Genomic DNA, 20,304 nt, shown 5'->3' on the forward strand with positions numbered 1-20,304 from the left:
ACTGAGAGCAGAATTCATCTTTGTCTCTTTAGGTTTACTCATTCTTTGTCATATCTTGGCTATGCATCATTATCTCACTGAAGCTTGTCTTCTGTTATGAAATGATGGTGAAAATAATTTGGTAACAATATGGTTTTGTGAATTTTCTTATAGAAAATATGCCATCTTTAAGAGTCATCTTCTCTACAGCTGACCAAAACATCTACAGATGAAAAGATTCATTTTCTTTCTTTCCTACATTGAACAGCAGCAACAACAAAAAACAAATCTGCTGTTCTGATGTTTCAAGCTTCTCCAGAGCCATATCCCCACCCTGCCAGCAGACAAATATGTCATCTCTATATCAAAGATATACTGGTGATTTCAAAGTTGCTGAGCTCACTGCCTTAAGAATAATTTGCTAAGCATATTGTTATAAATGATGTTCTCAAACTGACCTTGGTGTGACATTGCGTGCTTGAGAATGGTGTCTATCTAATTAAGTATGTGAAGTAAAGATGAAGCGGGTGAATGCAGGTTGTGGACTTTTGCCTCAGTAATGTCGTTGGTTTATTGAATGGAACATTGTTGCACTTCTCTGCTATTGTTTTTTGGTCTGATCCTGGATCACAGAACAGAATTTAATTTGGTAAGATTTACAATTTTAAATGACTCCACACTTACTACAGTAGTTCTCAGAACTTCATTCTTGATATGCACAAAAGGGCAAAAAGATTTATACCAGTGTTACACCGACAGACCCCTGTCGTCAGCAGGCGGGATCAAACCTGAGACCTCTGGAGCTTAGTGCATGAGCCTCTGCAGCATGAGCGAAAAGACAACTGACTGTTAGCTAAGGTTGTAGAGCAGAGTCATTTTATATCTCCCTAAGTGGTCTCAGTGCCACTAGATGGGACAGAACACCACACCCAGGAGGTGTGTGGGTTACACTAGATCTATTCAGATCAAATAATAAATGATGGAAAAGCTTGAACCCACTTCTTGGTGTGTATTATTAATTTTGGCCCAACTACAGGTTTCAGGCAATACAGAATTAAGCTCAGAATTCACTAAAACATAGAGATTGTCTACTTAGGTAAACTGACAGGTATTGCGGTAGTGGAATAATTATTTCTCTGTAGCTATGCTGGTCAATTTCCCCATGTAGACAAGCTCATAACACAAAGAGAAAAGTCCAGTCTCTCACATGGACGCCTACTCACTATGGGCCAAATCCTGGCCCCACTCACAAAGGGGTGGGGGGAAGGGCTCTACCAACAGGATGAATGCCAGGATTGTGGACGATGAAATCTTGCTTTCCAAAGCTGGCAGTAAGGCTTGAGGTACCCGTGTACAGTAGGCATACTTACAATTATCTATCATTCTGGAAGATTCTAACATGCCCTGTGATATTCTCTATCTGTGTATAAATAGGCACTTCTGCTACAAATGGTACCATCTTTCACAGCAATGTACAATTATAAGGAGATGCTACATTGTGGATGGGCTGTGATGGATTTTGTAAGGTACATGAGAAAGAAGAGGACATGGTATGCTGCTGTGCACTCTCCCAGGCGTGTGCCCCCCAGTGTAGGGGCCCCCGTTACATCAACATACCTCCTCGGTCCCAGCACAGAGGGATACAGTCACCCTGGATGAACCCTCCACTACCTGGTTCTCCCCTATGGTGATATACAATGGGCCAGACACTGATCTCAAGTTCTACCAATGTGAATCCAGAGGAACTCCAATGACTTAAATGGGATGATTCTAGATTTACGTTGTGGTTACTGAGGTCAGAGCTTGTTGCCAGGTGAGTAGAGTTGGAGACATAAAAGAAGCTTTAATTTTGAATTCGTTTTATCAGTCTGTGTATGCGGAACATTAATATCACTTAAAACATTTTTGCCTTTTAAATTTAGAGCTACAGCTCAGTACAGTGTATTACATAATATACACATTTAGTGCTCAACACTTACAGATGGAGGAATTCTTCCTTCAGTTGCAGAGCCACTCAAATTATTTCAGTCCAATGAACTTTATTTTATTTTCAAAATGCTTAACACAATATAAAGATGCACAGGTGTCACAAAAGTCAAACAAACCAAAGTGAAAAGAAAGGTTTGCTACTTACCCCTGTCTGTGTCATAAAGGAAGACAAAACGGTTCCATTCATAATGATCCAGCAAACTTAGAAGAGCTCCCCGTAAAGATGGTCGCAGCTGCAGTACAAACTGGCTCTCGCCCTCTGTGGGGAAACTTGGCGTGATGAGGGAGATGTGCAAGGCGCTGCAGAATGAGGTCAAGGTATGTACTGATCTCTTATCATACAATCCAAAAATGGCAAAAACTCCTCTAGAGTACTGGGAGCAAACTGCAACAGAACAAAACACACTTCAACTAGGAACAAAACCTTTAAACAAACATATTTTATACATATAATTTTCCAGCATATATATATGAAAATTCTTATTTATTTGGTCTTATCTATTTAAATCTATGTAAGAAACTTCAATTTTTATATGGATTTGTTTTTTAAACAAAACAGCACCAAACCTTTTGGACGCACTTGACTATAAATGATAATTTATCTCTGGCTTTTTGTTCTAATTAAAACAGCTTGCATGAATTAAATAAGAAATTAACATTTTGCATTCAAAGGAAAAGTCAATCTGCAGTATCTTAAGTTACGAATGATATGCTTGTTATTACGAACTACATGCCATTCTACCTGTATTTTTCACTGATTTATTTCAATTCTTTAGGCAACTCTGAGCACTTATTTTATTTTACATGGAAAAGGAGGTTGTGCTTTGTGGCATTCTTTTTTTCCCCCTTCATCATATCAATTTCACTGTAAGCAGAAGTTCATTATAACCAAAAATAAAAACTTGAACATTGTGAATTGAAACAATTTAAGACTTTTATTTTCCTTCTCCATAAATTGAGCCATTCTCTACATTAGAGCTTCATCCTTACATATGCTGAATAGCAACTTACTCCATGAATGCTCCCACTGGCTTGTTAGTTCACTTCTAGAAAAAGGTATTAACTCAGCATAAGCAAGGACTTCGGACTCATGTTCAAAATCATCTCTCTCTATGCTCTGCCAACCTCTGCATGATCAGACAAATGATTTTCAATGCATATTCTGATTTGCTGATAGGCCCTCTCAGAGCCCTAAGCAAAGCCCATTGAAGTCAACTGAAAGACTATTATTGACGTCAACAGACTTTGGATCAGGCCATTAATGATCCATGCACATGAAGAGACATGGCTGGTGAGATAAAGGCAGCTGGAACACTAACAGTTAGCTAGCTGAGTTTGCAAGCGAAGGAAAGCAGGAATTTAGCGTTGTGTATTGTTGTTCTTTCCTTTCCTTAATCGATAGGTACTCTACAAGGGAGAACCTGCAAAGGGAGAAAAACAGTGTGTTGCCCTGCCACCACTGCTAATTCTTCCTCTGCTTGCACCTACAGTCCCCCTGCTGGGTGGAGAATGCTAGCTGACTACAGCAGTACCAGAGAAAGAAGAAGAACTGACTGCTCTGCAAGGAATAGAGTGGCTGCTGGTCACCTCAGGCAGTTGATGGTGCTCTGACCCCACCCAAATCCCCCATCTGTGTGGTCAAGAACAGATATGCTGTACTGGCAACCAGGAGGTAAGGAGTAGATCTCAGTGGCTGAGGAGAAGGAGCCACCTGCACCCAAGGCTGGGAGGCGCACAGCCACCTCACCTAACAGGAGAAGGTGTAGGGTACTGGTGGTCGGGGACTCCCTTCAGAGAGGGACATAGACCTCCGTCTGCCAACCTGACATGATGTCCTGAGAGGCATAGTGCATGCCTGGATCTAGCATCCAAAATATTAAGGAAAGGTTGCCCAGACTCATTCATCACTCTGACCACTACCCCATGCTTCTCCTCCATGTTGGCACTAATGGTACTGCCACATATGACCCTGAGCAGATCAGCAATTACTACATGGCTCTGGAAACAAGGCTGAAGGATTCGGAGGTCCTGAATTCTGGTCCATCCTCCTGGTTGAGGGTAAAGACCCAGGGAGGGATATGTGCATCCTAGAAATGAATGCATGGCTGTGCAAGATGACAGATGATGAGAGGAGGATTTTGGTTTCCTTGACCATGGGATGTTGTTACAGGAAGGTGGTTTGCTGGGAAGAGACAGGGTCCACCTGAACAAGAAGGGGTAAAGCAATTTTGTGCACCAACTCATCAACTTAATGAGGAGGGCTTTAAGCTAGGTTCAAAGGAGGCAGGTGATAAACAATGTATGCCTTCTGCTTAGTGGGGAAGGAGAGCTAATAACTAATGATATCAATAAGGCTGTGGTGTTTAATGCCTATTTTGCTTCAGTCTTCACTGAAAAAGATAATGCTGACCAGTTACTCAATACAATTAAATATTAACAAGGGGGACGGAACACAAGCCAAAATAGGGAAAGAGCAGGTTAAAGAATATTTAGATAAGTTAAGTTGGCAGGGCCTGGTGAAATTCTTCCTAGGTTGCCTAAGGAACTAGCTGAAGCAATCTTGAAACTTTAAGCAATTATCTTTGAGAACTTATGGATGATGTGTGAGGTCCCAGAGAACTGGAAAAGGGCAAACATATTTTAAAAAGGGGAACAAAGGGGGCCTGGGGAATTGTAGATCAGTCAGCCTAACTTTGATTCCTGGAAAGATACTGAAATAAATTATTAATCAATCATTTTGTAAGCACCTAGAGGATAATAAGGTTGGTGGTAAGGAATAGCCAGCATGGATTTGTTAAGAACAAATCATAATAAACCAATACAATTTTCTTCTTTGACAGGATTACTGGCCTACTGGACTGGAAGAAGCAGTAGATGTGATATATCTTGATTTTTGAGTCTCACACAATATTTTCAAAAGCAAATGAGGAAAATGAGGTCTAGATGAAATTACTGTAAAATGGGTGCACAACTGGTTGAAAGACCATACTTACAGAGTAGTTATCAATGGTTCTTTGTGAAACTGGGAGGGCATATCTCGTGAGATCCCATGGGATCAGTGGTTGGTTGGATACTATTCAGTATTTTCATTAATGACTTAGATAATAGAGTGGATAGCCTGCTCATAAAATTTGCAAATGACACCACGCTGGGAGGAGTTGCAAGCACTTTGGAGGACAAGATTAAAATTCAAAACAATCTTGACAAATTAAAGAACTGGTTTGAATTTAACAAGATGAAATTCAACAAAGATAAGTGAAGCTCTGAAGTTAGGAAGGAAAAATGAAATGCACACTTACAAAATGCTCAACAAATTAGTTAGGTGGTAGTACTGTTGAAGAGGATCTGAGGATTACAGGGGATCACAAATTGAATATGAGTCAGCAATGGGATGCAGTTGTGATAAAGGCTAATATCATTCTGGGTGTATTAACAGGAGTGTACTATGTAAGACATGAGTGGTAATTGTTCTGATCTACTCAGTACTTGTGAGGCCTCAGATTGAGTATTGTGTCCAATTCTGGGTACCACACTTTAGGAAAGATGTGGACAAATTGGAGAGCAAGAAAAATAATAAAAGGTTTATAAAACCTGACCTATGAGGAAAGGTTAGCACACTGGACATGTTTAATCTCAAAAAAAGAAGACTGAGGGAGGACCTGACAAGTCTTCAAATATGTTAAGGGCTGTTATAAACAAGATGCTGATCAATTATTTCCCATATCCACTGAACGTAGGATGAAGCAATGGGCTAAATTTGCAGCAAGGGAGATTTAGGTTAGATAGTAAGAAAAACTTTCTAACTATAAGGGGAAACAAATTCTGGAATAGGTTTCTCAGGGAGGTTGTGGAATTCCCATCACTGGAGGTTTTAAGAACATCAATGATGGTGTTTACTTGGTCTACTAGGTTTACTTAGTCCTGCCTGAACACAGGGGGCTGGACTTGATGACCTTATGAGGTCCCTTCCAACACTACATTTCTAGGATTCTTTGAAAACTGTCCATGCAGTTACTTTCCCTGGATAATAGTTCTTCACTAGCAATTTATTACAGTAAAAATGAATAATTTCCTACTCTTGCATTATAAGAAAAAAGAACAATGTACTGTAACTGATACATAATTATTAAAATTGTTATATATCCCAGAATCACAGAAGTTACAGAAGGGAACAGTCAATTAGACCATCAAGTCAATTTTTCGGTAATATATACTCAGGTATTTTTCTGTGCTATATAAACAAACCTTTGTTTCTTACAAGGACATTGAAAGAGCAAATTAGGAACTAGGTAGTAGCATTCTTGCGGCCTTCATTGTCTTCTATGTTTCAGAAGCCACCAGAACCCAGCATGTGTGTGTGTGTGTGTGTGTGTGTGTGTGTACTTGAAATACTTTCCACAGCACTGAAAATATTTTTTCTTCAGTGCTGTATAGTATTTAGCCTGATTCTCCTAGTGTACGTGTGAAGTAGATCCACTGAAAGAAATGGAGTGTAAAAAATAGAGTTTCACCAGTGAAAAACCTGTGTAAACAGAAAGGAGAATTGCAAGCTCAGACAAATTTGTAACTGTATAATGTGCTCAGACAAACGTGTAGCTGTATAATGCCCAGCTCAGTGATCTCCCTCCACTACCTCCCCTCCCCCAGTCTTAGTTGGAGTTTTCAGGTGCTAATGCAATACAAATAATAAAAATAAATAGATTTTTGCAAGCTGGCACTTTATTCCATCACTGCTACAAACCTGATATATGGACTTTGCAATCACTTGTATATATATATATGATTCCTTAACCATTTTAATGCTCTTTTTCTTTTCTTTTATTAATAAATCTTTAGATTTTAGTTATAAAGGACTGACATCATAATGTTAATAGGTAAGATCTGAGTTATATATTGACCTGGCTAACGGCTGATCCCTTGGGGTTGGAAGACCTCTATATCGGATGAAATTGGTTTTCAGTAACCACTCATGGGATGGTTCACTAACTACACATGGGAGCATTAACTTGAAAAAAGGACATTCTTTGAAACAAATATTTTTATAATTGTTTTGTCTTAATATGGCCGAGCTTGCTATTAAAATTTCTGAACACATTTGTGTTTATTTTTCATAGGATAGCCCTACATATATTTTCTTTTTTCTAACCTCTCTGTTTTCTTCATCATATCCCTTCACTTCGACTGAATGGATCTTTCTGGAACATGATTTCTGCTTCTGGTATCAGATATATGAACAATGAAGCTACAAAATATATGCTAAGTGGGCTAATTTCATCCCTGGTTTAAACTCCATTTGCCTTGAAGTTATACCACGTAAGAATTTGGCACATTACTTCAAAAATATGCTTGGCCTGTGGGCTGGTTTAGGATACTAATCCTAAAATACATTGCTACAATCTAACATTTAACAAATAGCCACTGTACTAAGACTGCTCTAATGAGGGACCTCCATCAATTAAATAGATATAAAATGGATAGGAACATAATAGAGAAAAATGGTGTCAGAGAAAATGGGTAGATGAAGCCCTTACATCTTCTTGAAGACTAGTCTAATGTCTTATGAACTGCCTTGAGGATGAGAGTATCCTGGTCTGAAATGGCCAAGAAGAAAGGTGAAATGGATAAATTGGGGATGGAAGAAGGGAATTTAATGTTTTTTATTTATTTACAGGTTTATTGATTGTGTTTGATAAAACATATGCCTATCATAATCCTGAACATTTTGCTGTTATGCTGAATTCCTTCTCTCCACTCTTTGTCCTTGTCTTTTATATTATATATTCTCCAAGAAAGGACATACATCTTCCTCTGAACATGGAAAGCTCTTTTTGAGTGCCACCTCAACTAAATACATTAATAATAATACAGTAAAACTATAAGGATAATGATAAATGCAGGCAGGGAGAGGCTAAATTAAGAAGCCTTTGCCAAAAAAGTAAATTTAATAAATATTTGACCTATCACAAGTTTCACCTCCTACAGTGTAACTTCATTCAGTGAATAAAGTGTTGGGATGGAAATCAGAGAGAGGTTCTATTCCCACCTTTTGCCACTGACCTATTTTGTGACCTGAAGCAAGTCATTTTACATCTGTTTCATCTCCCACTCTCTGTCTGCCTTGTCTATTTAGATTATAAATAGTTCAGGGTAGGTTCAGTTTTTTCCCATGTGTTTGTCTATGTTTAACAAACTGAGATATCTATCTCAGTTGGGAACTGTATGTGCTACTTAATATAATGTATTAATAAAATTTATTATTGTCATTAATAAATTAATAGTCTGTTAATCTGTATCCACAAAAACAACAAGGAGTCTGGTGGTACCTTAAAGACTAACAGATTTATTTGGGAATAAGCTTTCGTGGGCAAACAACCTATTTCTTTGCATGTTTTTTTTAACATTAAGTAATATTTTGTGGACTATGCCTTATAATTCTGTGGTGAAAGCCCTGATACTACACCCACTTAAACATTAGAACATAAGAACGGCCATACTGGGTCAGACCAAAGGTCTATCTAGCCCAGTATCCTGTCTTCTAACAGTGGCCAATGCCAGGTGCCCTAAAGGGAATGAACAGAACAGGTAATCATCAAGTGAGCCATTCCCTGTCGCCCATTCCCAGCTTCTGGGAAACAGAGGCTAGGGACACCTGTCATAAACAGATAGTTAAGGGTTAATGTCTTTCTTACCTGTAAAGGGTTAACAAACAGGGACCCCAAACACCTGACCAGAGGACCAATCAGGAGACAAGATAGTTTAAAATCTCATGGGAGGGAAGCCTTTGTTTGTGGGTTTTGGGTTTGGCTTTGTTCTCTCTGAGTCCTGGACGGGGCTAGAGGTGTAACCAGGTTTCTGCCAATCTCCCTGCTACAGTCTCTTATCTGTTCAGAATTGTAAGTAGAAAAGGCGATCATAGTCTTTTAATTTGTTTTCTTTTTCATTTGCATATGTGTACTTGCTGGAAGTAGCTTCAATTGTGTTTCTGCTGGAGAAAGTTTCTTTCTATGGTTTATAAGTTGAAAGACCCTGTAACTTTTTACCATCTAAAGTGCAGAGATAAACCTGTTACTTTTTTCTTTCTTTTTTTATTAAAAGCTTTGCTTTAAGACCTGTTTGAGTGTTTTCTCCTAGTTAAGGCTCAAAGAAGCTTCAGTCTGTGTTGCCTGAGGGAGGGAATGGTAAAGTTCCTCTTTGTGTTAGATTCACAGAGTTGAATCAGGTGATCTCCTAGTGTTCCCAGGGTTGGAAGGAGCTGGGGAGGAAGGAGGGAGGGGGAAGGAAATGGTTTATTCCCCTTTGTTGTGAGACTCAGGGAATTTGGGTCTTGGGACCCTCAGGGAAGGTTTTTGGGGGAGACTAGAGTCGATCAGGCGCTCTACTCTAAGTCCTGATTGGTGGCAGCCTATCAGATCTAAGCTGGTAATTAAGCTTAGGGGAATTCATGCTAATACCCATATTTTGGACGCTGAGGTCCAGAATTGGGAATTATATTATGACAACACCGTCCCTGCTCATCCTGGCTAATAGCCATTGATGGATCTATACTCCATAAATTTATCTAGTTCTTTTTTTGTAACATTTATTTAACTAGGCATGTCAATTGTCCCTGTCAGGTCAACAGCACTACCCATGCACATTAAGTTAAACATATCCTTAAGTATTACAGGAATGCATCCTTAGGAAGTGCTACTTAAAGATCAGTATATGGATTGACAACAGTTCTTTTCACCAAAACATTAGGTCTCAAAAATCCACATGAATATCTTTTACATTTAACCCAGAGCAATACACCTCATGCAACTATAACTTCACCCCATGACTGGCTTACCAGCTTATTTAAACATACTCTCTTACAAACGCTGAAACCCTCAGTTTAGTGGGCTAGATCATACAGTAATTTGGAAATGTGATACAGCATGGCCAGAGGGCAGCAGGAGAGGGTTAGAAGGGAGCCCTATTCCCTGTAAGGGGAAGAAAGTTTGCTATAGATTAATTAGAGCACCTGAAGCCAATTAGAGCGCCTGAAGCCAGTCACATGATAAAAACCCCTGCTCCAATTAGACAGTGTGGGAGTTGGAGCAGAGAACAGTTTGAAGGAGTTGGAGCAGAGAGGAATTGGTGCTGGAGCAGAGAACAGTTTGAAGGAGTTGGAGCAGAGAACAGTTTGAAGGAGTTGGAGCAGAGAGGAATTGGTGCTGGAGCAGAGAACAGTTTGAAGGGAAGCAGAGGACAGTTTGGAGAAGTGCTGTGGTGAGCTATGATGTCCAAGACCCTAAGTAAAGGGGCACCTGGCTTGTACAGAGGGAGGGCAGGCAGGAAGCCCTCCCACAAGCTGAAGGGCAGGAGAGGGAAGTGGCCCAGGGGAAGGAAGTGTCAGTTCAAGTGGTTTACCACTATCCTCAGGGCCCCTGGGCTGGGACCTGGAGTAGAGGGTGGGCCCAGATCCCTCCCTCTCCACTCCCCTCCTCTAGGACACTAGTGAGGCAGTTAACATTCCACTGCAGGGGCAAGAAATGGTGCCCTGAACCCTCCTCAAAGAAGAGGAAGCGTGAGACCCATCAAAATAGTGCCGGCAATTTGCCACAGAAAGTTCAGTTTTATTTACATAAGTGCAGATGTGGGAACATATTGCAAAACAAGCAACAAATGTGTTACATATTTTACTTATTAAGTGTCCACAACTAATTCTTGTGGATTATCTCTGAAAGACTATTTCTATTATGACAATTCATGAAGTAGTTAAAACTTACAATGCATTAATTGTATATTGAATAGAAATGGAAATTGAATTAGCTCCAAATTAGATTTTAATAGAAAAAATTGTACAATCAATTTCAACACTGTAATATAGTATTTTGTCTAAATTATATAGACAATTTATTTAAAATTGTCTATACTGGGTGATATCTAGGGGAACAGGAAAGGAGGGGTCCTCCCATTTGTGCAGACACTGATGTGATCAGATAGCTGAAGTCCTTCTCAACCTTGGTAAGGGTGCAAAATCCACCCCCTTAGTACAGAACAAACTGGAGAAAATTCTGAACATGATCCACAGTCCACTGAAATCAATGAGAGTTTGTCCACTGACTTCAATGGGCTTTGGAACGGGTCTTTTGTTAAGTGCCTCTCAGACAGATGTCTCTCCCCTGCTACAGCTGTGTGTAGCAGGTTTTTTGTGGTGAGGCAACAAGACACAAATGTCCATCACAAGTGCTGACAATTTCAATTTTTAGCTGAAGAATTGAAAGCAAGTTAGATTTTCCAAAATTTCTGTGAAGAAAATTGCAACAACCTTAAAGCACTTTCCAACAGAAACATTTTGTATGTAAACTGCAAATAATTTTAATCCAAGGAGCTACCTTTACAAAAGGAAACATTTTCCAGAGTCTATTTTTAAAATTACTTGATAGAATGACTTTCTCTCTAAGATGTGCTTCAGCTCCTCTACCTGGTAGAACTACTCTACTCCAGGGCCGCCCAGAGGATTCAGAGGGCCTGGGGCCTTCGGCAGGACCCCCCGCTGCCGAATTACTGCCGAAGACCTGTCACTTCAGCAGTGGGTCCTGCTTTGGTGGTAGTTCAGCAGTGGGGGGTCCTTCCGCTTCGGGACCCAACGCCGAAGTGCCCTGAAGACCCGTGGCGGGGGCCCCCCCACTGCTGAATTACCACTAAAGCAGGACCCATTGCTGAAGTGCTAGGTCTTCAGCAGTAATTCGGCAGCGGGGGGTCCTTCCGCCCCGAAGCGGAAGGACCCCCTGCCACCAAATTGCCAATGATGACCTGAAGCGGAAGAAGCTCCAGGGGCCTGGGCCCCGTGAGAGTTTTCTGGGGCACCTGGAGCGAGTGAAGGATCCCACTCCAGGGGCCCCGAAAAACTCTTGTGGGGGCCCCTGTGGGGCCCTGGGCCTGGGGCAAATTGCCCCACTTGGCCCCACCCCCCGGGCAGCCCTGCTCTGCTCTGCTCATGAAATTCACATTTGTTGAATGCTGAACAAATATTTTATTTTTTTCTTTGGTATTTTATAGTTCTGTCTGCAATAAATAACCCATTATCTCTGGGCTCTTGCATTGCAGTTCTGTGCTTAACCTTTCGCTCATGCTGCAAAAGCTTGTTTTTTTAGGGGATCTCCCGTAAAGAGTCAAACATGCAACATATCTGCCATATCCTGCATGACTAGAAATATATATTACATGGTACAGAAGCTAATCTAATTTTTGAAAACTGACTAAAATATTAGATCATGCGGCCTCATCCTTAGGGCTTTTCTAACTCAGTGGAGTTTGTAATCAAAGTTACAACAGAGGTGGACGCCTCTGTCCACACAGAGGCCTGGTCTACACTGGGGGGCGGGGAGGGGGGAAAATCTATCTAAGTTATGCTACTTCAGCTACGTGAATAACGTAGCTGAAGCTGACATATTTAGACCTACTCACTGCAGTGTCTCCACTGCAGTGAGTCAACTGCTGCCACTCCCCCACTGACTCTGCCTGCACCTCTCTCGACAGCGGAGTACAAGAAAGTGCTTGGGGGCGATTTATCACATCTAGACTATACGCAATAAATCAATGCCCTCTGGATCAATCGCTGCTTGCCGATCCAGCGAGTAGTGTAGACATAGCCAGAGCCCCAGTGAAGAAAATGAGACTCCTTCAGGGCTCAGGATCCACTTGCATCTTTTTATAACATAAGAATGTCCACAATGGTTCAAACCAATGCTCCAGCTAGCCTGGTATCCTATCTTCTGACAGTGGCCATATGCTTCAGAGGGAATGAACAGAACAGGGCAATTATTGAGTGATCCATCCACTGTTGTCCAGGCCGAACTTCAGGCAGTTGGAGGTTTAGGAACACCCAGAACATCGGGTTGTGTCTATGACCATCTTGGTTAATAGCCATTGATGGACCTATCTTCCATGAACTTCTCTGAGTCTTTTCTGAACCTAATTATACTTTTGGCCTTCACAACATCCCACGGCAACAAGCTCCACAGATTGTGCTTTGTGTGAAGAAGTACTTCCTTTTGTCTGTTTAAACCTGCTGCCTATTAATTTCATTAGGTGACCTCTGGTTCTTCTCTTTACCTCTTCACATAACACTTCTCTTTTCTCACACCATCTCTGATTTTATAGACCTCTAACATATACCCTTTTAGTCATCTCTTTCCTAATCTGAACATCCCCAGTCTTTTTGTTCTGTCCTTGTATGGAAACTGTTCTGTACCCTTATTCATTTTTGTTAGCCTTCTCTGCACTTTTTCCAATTCGAAGATATCTTTTTTGGAGATTGAGCGACCAGAACTGCATGTAGTATTCAAGGTGTGGGTATACCATAGATTTATACAGTGGCAGTATGATATTTTATGTTTTATTATCTATCCTTTTCCTAATGGTTCTTAACATTGTTAGCTCTTTGACAGCCATTGCATATTGAATGGATGTTTTTAGAGAACTATCCCCAATGACTCCAAGATCTCTTTCTTGAGTGGTTAAAGTTAATTTATATCCCATCATCATTTTGTATGTACAGTTTGGATTATGTTTTCCAATGTGCATTACTTTGCATTTATCAACTTTGAATTTCATCTGCCATTTTGTCACCCAGTCACCAGTTTTGTGAGATCCCTTGTAAGTCTTCACAGTCAGGTTTGGACTTAACTATCTTGAGTAATTTTGTATCGTCTGCAAATTTTGCTACTTCACTGTTCACCCCCTGTTCCAGACCATTTATGAATGTTGAACAGTACACGTGTCCCATATAGATCCCTAGGGACCCCATTATTAAGCCTATATCCACTGTGAAAACAGACCATTTATTCCTATCTTTTGTTTCCAATATTTTAAGCAGTTACTGATCCATAAGAGGATCTTCCTTCTCATCCCATAACTGCCTACTTTGCTTAACAGCCTTTGGTGAGGGACCTTGTCAAAAGGATTTCTGAAAGTACAAGTACACTATGTCATCAAGATCACCCTTGTCCACATGCTTGTTGACACCTTCAGAGAATTCTAGTAGATTAGTGAGGCATGATTTCCCTTCACAAAAGCTGTGCTGTCTCTTCCCCAACATACTGTGTTTATCGTGTGTCTGATAATTCTGTTCTTTACTATAATTTCAACCAATTTGCCCAGTGTAAAGTTAGACTTTCTGGCCTGCAATTGCCAGGATCACCTCTGAAGTATTTTTTAAAAAATGGCGTTACATTATCTATCCCTCCAGTCCTCTGGTTCAGAGGCTGATTTAAGTGAAAGGTTACGCATCACAGTTAGTAATTTTGCAATTTCATATTTGAGGTCCTTCAGAACTCTGTGGTGAATACTTGCAGCATTGGAACCTAAACAGGCATAAAAGACCATACACAAATTTTACTGCAGAGCAGAGGTGAAATAAAGGTCCCACTGAAGTCAATGGCAAAAATCCCACTGACTTCAATAGAGCCAAGATTTCATCCCAAAAGTATAGTGCTAAATTAGCACCTGTGGTTCTCTGAACTCTTACAAAACGATGAGTACCCGCTCAACTCCCATGCTGAGTAAAAGCATCAAAACTGCGTGAACAAGGTTCACCATGAACACAGGACAAATCTTGAGATGCAATTAGTTTGACAGTTTATTTGTATTATGCGTCATGAGAACCTGGACTTGGCTCTCAGAACTGATCTATTTCATTGTGTGACATGTCATTTCCTTCAATCTATATTCAAAGTTCAGAGAACAACAACAAGAAAAATTAACAGCATTTCTCTGCAGCATTTGCTTCTGACAAAAAGAGTTCAAGCTGTTATAAAATCTGTCTCCAAATCCCGTTTTTTAATGAAACAGAACAAAGAGAAGTCTGTATTTTGTTTTAAGAAGTAATTCTTTAATGGTCCAATTCTCTACAAAGTCAGCTTTCCTGTTTCCTTTTAGCTTGAAAATGGAGAAAATAGGCTCTTTTCACTTTTTTTCCCCGCTTTCAAAACATCAGTGCTATCTAAAGTAGGAGGGCTTCTTATGAACTCTGCAGTTGATTATCACAAAATAGCACTTTAAACATAGCAACTTAATCACAGGCTTTTCTTAGTCACAGAAAAAACTACTTATAATTAAAAAAAAATCCCCAGCAATTTCTCTGTATGTGGGGAGTCACAATTATGTGAATGCTGCAGTTCTTCTGCCAGGCAAAACTACCGTTGACTGGAACTTACTGAATTTAGTGAAAGTTTTAAGAGCAGGAGGACCACACTGACCAGTAGCTGGGATTTTATTTTTGTCTTCCCAGGCTGGTGAGTTTGCACAAGGGTTTACAGACTTATTCTGTTCAGCTGCAAGATTGTTCTCTGCTGTGCATTATTGTTTCATCCAATCTAGTGTTAATGTCTTCTAGAGCTGGAATTTCTACCACTTTCCTCCTTTAATCACTACTCCACTGCCTAATAGGTCTTTCTGTTGGAAAGATTCCTCTAATACTCAGCCTAAATTCTTATTCAGTTATGTTCCCTTAATTATCGCTACTGATATCACGGTATAACTTTCCTTGCTCCTTTGTGTTTACTTTCAAATACTTGTAGGATGCTGGGACCTGATTCATTCAGAGATGGATTTCAAAGAGAGCACTCATGTACTTGAAGTTAAACATGTATTTAAGATAGGTCTGTCAAGCTATTAAAATTGTGATTAATCATGAGATTAAAAAATAACTGATTAATCACACTGTTAATAATAGAATATAATTTATTTAAATATTTTTGGATGTTTTCTACATTTTCAGATATATTTCTTTCAATTACAACACAATACAAGGTGTACAGTGCTCACTTTATATTTATTTTTGATTACAAGTATTTGCACTGTAAAAAATAGTATTTTTCAATTCACCTCATACAAGTATTGTAGTGCAATCTCTTTATAATGAAAGTTGAATTTACAAATGTAGAATTATGTACAGACAACTGCATTCAAAAATAAAACAATGTAAAATTTTAGAGCCTGCAAGCCCACTCAGTCCTACTTCTTATTCAGCCAGTCGCTCAGAGAAACAAGTTTGCTTACATTTGCAGCAGATAATACTACCTGCTTCTTGTTTACAATGTTTACCTGAAAGTGAGAACAGGTGTTCTCATGGCACCATTGTAGGCAGTGTCACAAGATATTTATGTGCCAGGTGCGCTAAAGATTGATACGTCCCTTCATGCTTCAACCACCATTCCAGTGGACATACATCCATGACAACGATGGGTTCCACTCGATAACAATCCAAAGCAGTGCAGACCGATGCATGTTCATTTTAATCATCTGAGACAGATTCCACCAGCAAAAGGTTGATTTTCTTTTTTGGTGTTTCAGGTTCTGTAGTTTCTGCATCGGAGTGTTGCTCTTTTAAGATTTCTGAAAGCATGATCCACACCTCTCAGATTTTGGAAGGCACTTCATATTCTTAAACCTTGGGTCGAGTGCTGTAGCTATCTTTAGAAATCTCACATTGGTACCTCCTCAGCATTTTGTCAGATCTGCAGTGAAAGTGTTCTTAAAATGGGTCATCATCTGAGACTGTTATAACATGAAATATATGGCAAAATGTGGGTAAAACAGAGCAGGGGAATACAATTCTCCCCCAAGGACCTAAGTCATAAATTTTATTAACGATCATCATCAGCATGGAATGGTGGCTGAAGCATAAAGGGGCATATGAATGTTAGCATATCTGGCATGTAAATACCTTGAAATGCTGGCTACAAAAGTGTCATTCAAATGCCTGTTCTCACTTTCTGGTGACACTGTAAATAAGAAGAGGGCAGCATTATCTCCTGTAAATGTAAACAAACGTGTTTGTTTTAGCAATTGGCTGAACAAGATGTAGGACTGAGTGGAGTTGTAGGCTCTGACATTTTACATTGTTTTGTTTTTGAGTGCAGTTATGTAACAATAAAATCTACATTTGTAAGTTGCACTTTCACAAGAAAGAGATTGCACTACAATACTTGTATTAAGTGAATTTAAAAAACTGTTTCAGAGTATCAGCTGTGTTAGTCTGTATCCGCAAATAGAACAGGAGTACTTGTGGCACCTTAGAGACTAACGATTTTAGGTGCCACAAGTACTCCTGTTCTTTTTTTGAAAAACTGTATTTCTTTTATCATTTTTACAGTGAAAATATTTGTAATAAAAAATAATATACACTGATTTCAATTACAACACAGAATACATTATATGTTGTGATTAATGGATAGCCCTATTTTAAGGGTTTTGCTGGATGAGGGCCTTCATCTTTTATCTTCACTCAATATCTTGCAGCCCCCTAAACATTTTTTGTGGCTCTTATCTGAACTCCCTGCAATTTGTAAGTGTCCCTCTGAAACAAGATCTGAAAACAATACTCCAGGTACTGTATAAAGAGACACTAATTTCACTTTGTCCCATGATGTCTATATACATAAACACTAAAATTGCACTGTTTGTTTTGTCTGCTACATGTCCTGGCAAATTCATGTTTAACTTGCTGTCCACTATCATGTTTATATTTTTTTTAGCATTACTGCTCTCCAGCTTTCTCTCTCCCAGCAAACATTTGGAGCTTACAGTTTTCCTAGCTGAATCACATTGTTATTTTCTAATCATATTTTTAATTTCTCTTGGTCCCTTTTTAATATTCCTCTGAACTCACTGGTATTTACAGTTCCTGCCAATTCAATATAATCTGTGAATTTCCATATCACAATATCAAGACAGTGACAGAGGATTTGGAAAAAGCTAATGTACTCAATGCTCTTTTGCCTCTGTCTTCATGAACAAGGTCAGCTCCCAAACTTCTGCACTAGGCAGCACAGCATGGGGAGGAGGTGACCAGCTCTCTGTGAAGAAAGAAGTGGTTTAGGACTATTTAGAAAAGCTGGATGAGCACAAATCCGTGGGGGCAGGTGCGCTGCATCCGAAGGTGCTAAAGGACTTGGCAGATGTGATTGCAGAGCCATTGGACATTATCTTTGAAAACTCATGGCATTTGGAGGAGGTCTTGATGACTGGAAAAAGGCTAATGTAGTGCCCATCTTTAAGAAAAGGAAGGAGGAAGATCCAGGGAACTACAGGCCAGTCAGCCTCACATCAGTCCCTGGAAAAATCACGCAGCAAGTCCTCCAGGAATCAATTCTGAAGCACTTAGAGGAGAGGAAAGTGATCAAGAACAGTCAGCATGGATTCACCACGGGCAAATCATGCCTGACTTACCTAATTGCCTTCTGTGATGAGATAACTGGCTCGGTGGATGAGAGAAAAGCAGTGGACATGTTATTCCTTAACTTTAGCAAAGCTTTTGATACTGTCTCCCACAGTATTCTTGCCGGCATGTTAAAGAAGTGTGGGTTGGATGAATGGACTATAAGAATCTGGCTAGATCATTGGGCTCAATAGGTAATATTCAATGGCTTCATGTCTAGTTGGCAGCCAGTATCTAGCGGAGTGCCCCAAGGGTCAGTCCTGGGGCCAGTTTTGTTCAGTATCTTCATTAATGATCTGGAGGATGGCGTGGACTGCACCCTCAGCAAGTTTGCAGATGATACTAAACTGAGAGGAGTGGAGGGTAGGGATAGGATACCGAAGGACCTAGACAAATTTGAGGATTGGGCCAAAAGAAATCTGATGAGGTTCAACAAAAATAAGTGCAGATTACTGCACTTAGGATGGAAGAATCCCATGCACTGCTACAGACCAGGCACTGAATGGCTAAGCAGCAGTTCTGCAGAGAAGGACCTAGGTGCTACAGTGGACAAGAAGATGGATGTGTGTGCCCTTGTTGCCAAGAAGGCTAACGGCATTTTGGGCTGTATAAGCAGAGGCATTATCAAGGAACATGATCATTCCCCTCTATTTGACATTGGTGAGGCCTCATCTGGAGTACTGTGTCCAATTTTGGGCCCCACACTACAAGAAGGATGTGGAAAAATTGGAAAGAGTCCAGCGCAGGGCAACAACAATGATTAGAGGGCTGGAGCACAAGACTTATGAGGAGAATCTGAGGGAACTGGGATTATTTAGTCTGCAGAAGAGAAGAATGAGGGGGCATTTGATAGCTGCTTTCAACTATCTGAAAGGGGGTTCCAAAGAGGATGGATCTAGACTGTTCTCAGTGGTAGCAAATGACAGAACAAGGAGTAATGGTCTCAAGTTGCAGTGGGGCAGGTTTAGGTTGGATATTAGAAAAAACTTTTTCCCTAGGAGGGTGGTGAAGCACTGGAATGGGAGGTGGTTACCTAGGGAGGTGGTGGAATTTCCTTCCTTAGAGGTTTTTAAGGTCAGGCTTGACAAAGCCCTGGCTGGGATGATTTAGTTGCGGATTAGGTCCTGCTTTGAGCAGGGGGCTGGACTAGATGACCTCCTGAGGTCCCTTCCAACCCTGATATTCTATGATTTTATGATTATAACATGATTTACTTCTATTTAAATTGTATACGATTCATAGGTATTTAGAACCCAATCTAATATCAATTAAAATATTTTGATTTGACACCAACATCTTATTCTTAATCTCATTTAGCGTAGGCAGGCAGAACACAATTTGGTAAAAGTTATCTATATTTCAATGGTAAAAATAGAGATGTTCCTTTGTTTTTGTTTTGAAAAACAAAAATGCTAAAAGAAATCTGTTCTTGTTAATGAGGAACGGATCAAGGTATCCCTGTTGAAAGACCAGTAAAGTCAACTGTCATCCTCCAGCCAATATAGGTTAGAAAAGCACATTAAAACACTCCAACTTTATATAGAATCATAGAACTGGGAGGGACCTTGAGAGGTCATATAGTCCAGTTCCCTGCACTCAAGGAAGGACTTATATGTTGGGCATTATCAAATTTATCAAATAATTTAAACAATTTAAATTTACAGCCAGTTATACTTGATCACATTTTACAAAACTGTATAATTTGATTAATGTGACATTTAAATGTCAAGTACTTTTTCTTCATTTCCTTTCCCATGATTGCTGACTTGCAAGAAATGTGTCTAATTAAATCACGGCAAGAATTTGGAATCTAATTTCTCGTCCACAGCAATTAATTATGATGTCACAACATTATATGATGACATTGTAGCTGTGAAAGAACTAGGCTAGTGAGGAGAGAAGAAAACAGTGGTGGGGAAGAATTCTTGATCTGAAGGGGAAAATATTACAGTACCCAACAAGATATAAAAGTAGAACTCTTTCTTCTGCCTACTGCATCCTGTTCTATTATTTTAATTAGGAGACCAAAGCAGCTTCTGGCAATAAAAGGACATGAGGCTGTTCTGAATAAACCCCAAAATCAAGAGTATTGTGGTGGAGCGTACTGGCCCTGCACTGGTACTGAGGGGGTTAACCCTTCCCTCCTA

General features: G+C 39.9%; 1 protein-coding gene across 5 annotated transcripts in view; it reads right to left on the minus strand.

The window, feature by feature from the left end:
* Positions 1–20,304, minus strand: part of GRIA4 (glutamate ionotropic receptor AMPA type subunit 4) — a 310,980-nt gene that overhangs the window by 193,624 nt on the left and 97,052 nt on the right. For all 5 annotated transcript variants that reach the window (XM_050927824.1, XM_050927831.1, XM_050927838.1 and 2 more), the window contains exon 3: positions 2,114–2,353. In XM_050927824.1, coding sequence (XP_050783781.1) covers positions 2,114–2,353 — 240 coding nt within the window. The remainder of the gene's footprint in view (positions 1–2,113; positions 2,354–20,304) is intronic.

Source organism: Gopherus flavomarginatus, chromosome 1 (genome assembly GCF_025201925.1).
Source record: "Gopherus flavomarginatus isolate rGopFla2 chromosome 1, rGopFla2.mat.asm, whole genome shotgun sequence".
Classification (NCBI taxonomy): domain Eukaryota; kingdom Metazoa; phylum Chordata; order Testudines; family Testudinidae; genus Gopherus; species Gopherus flavomarginatus.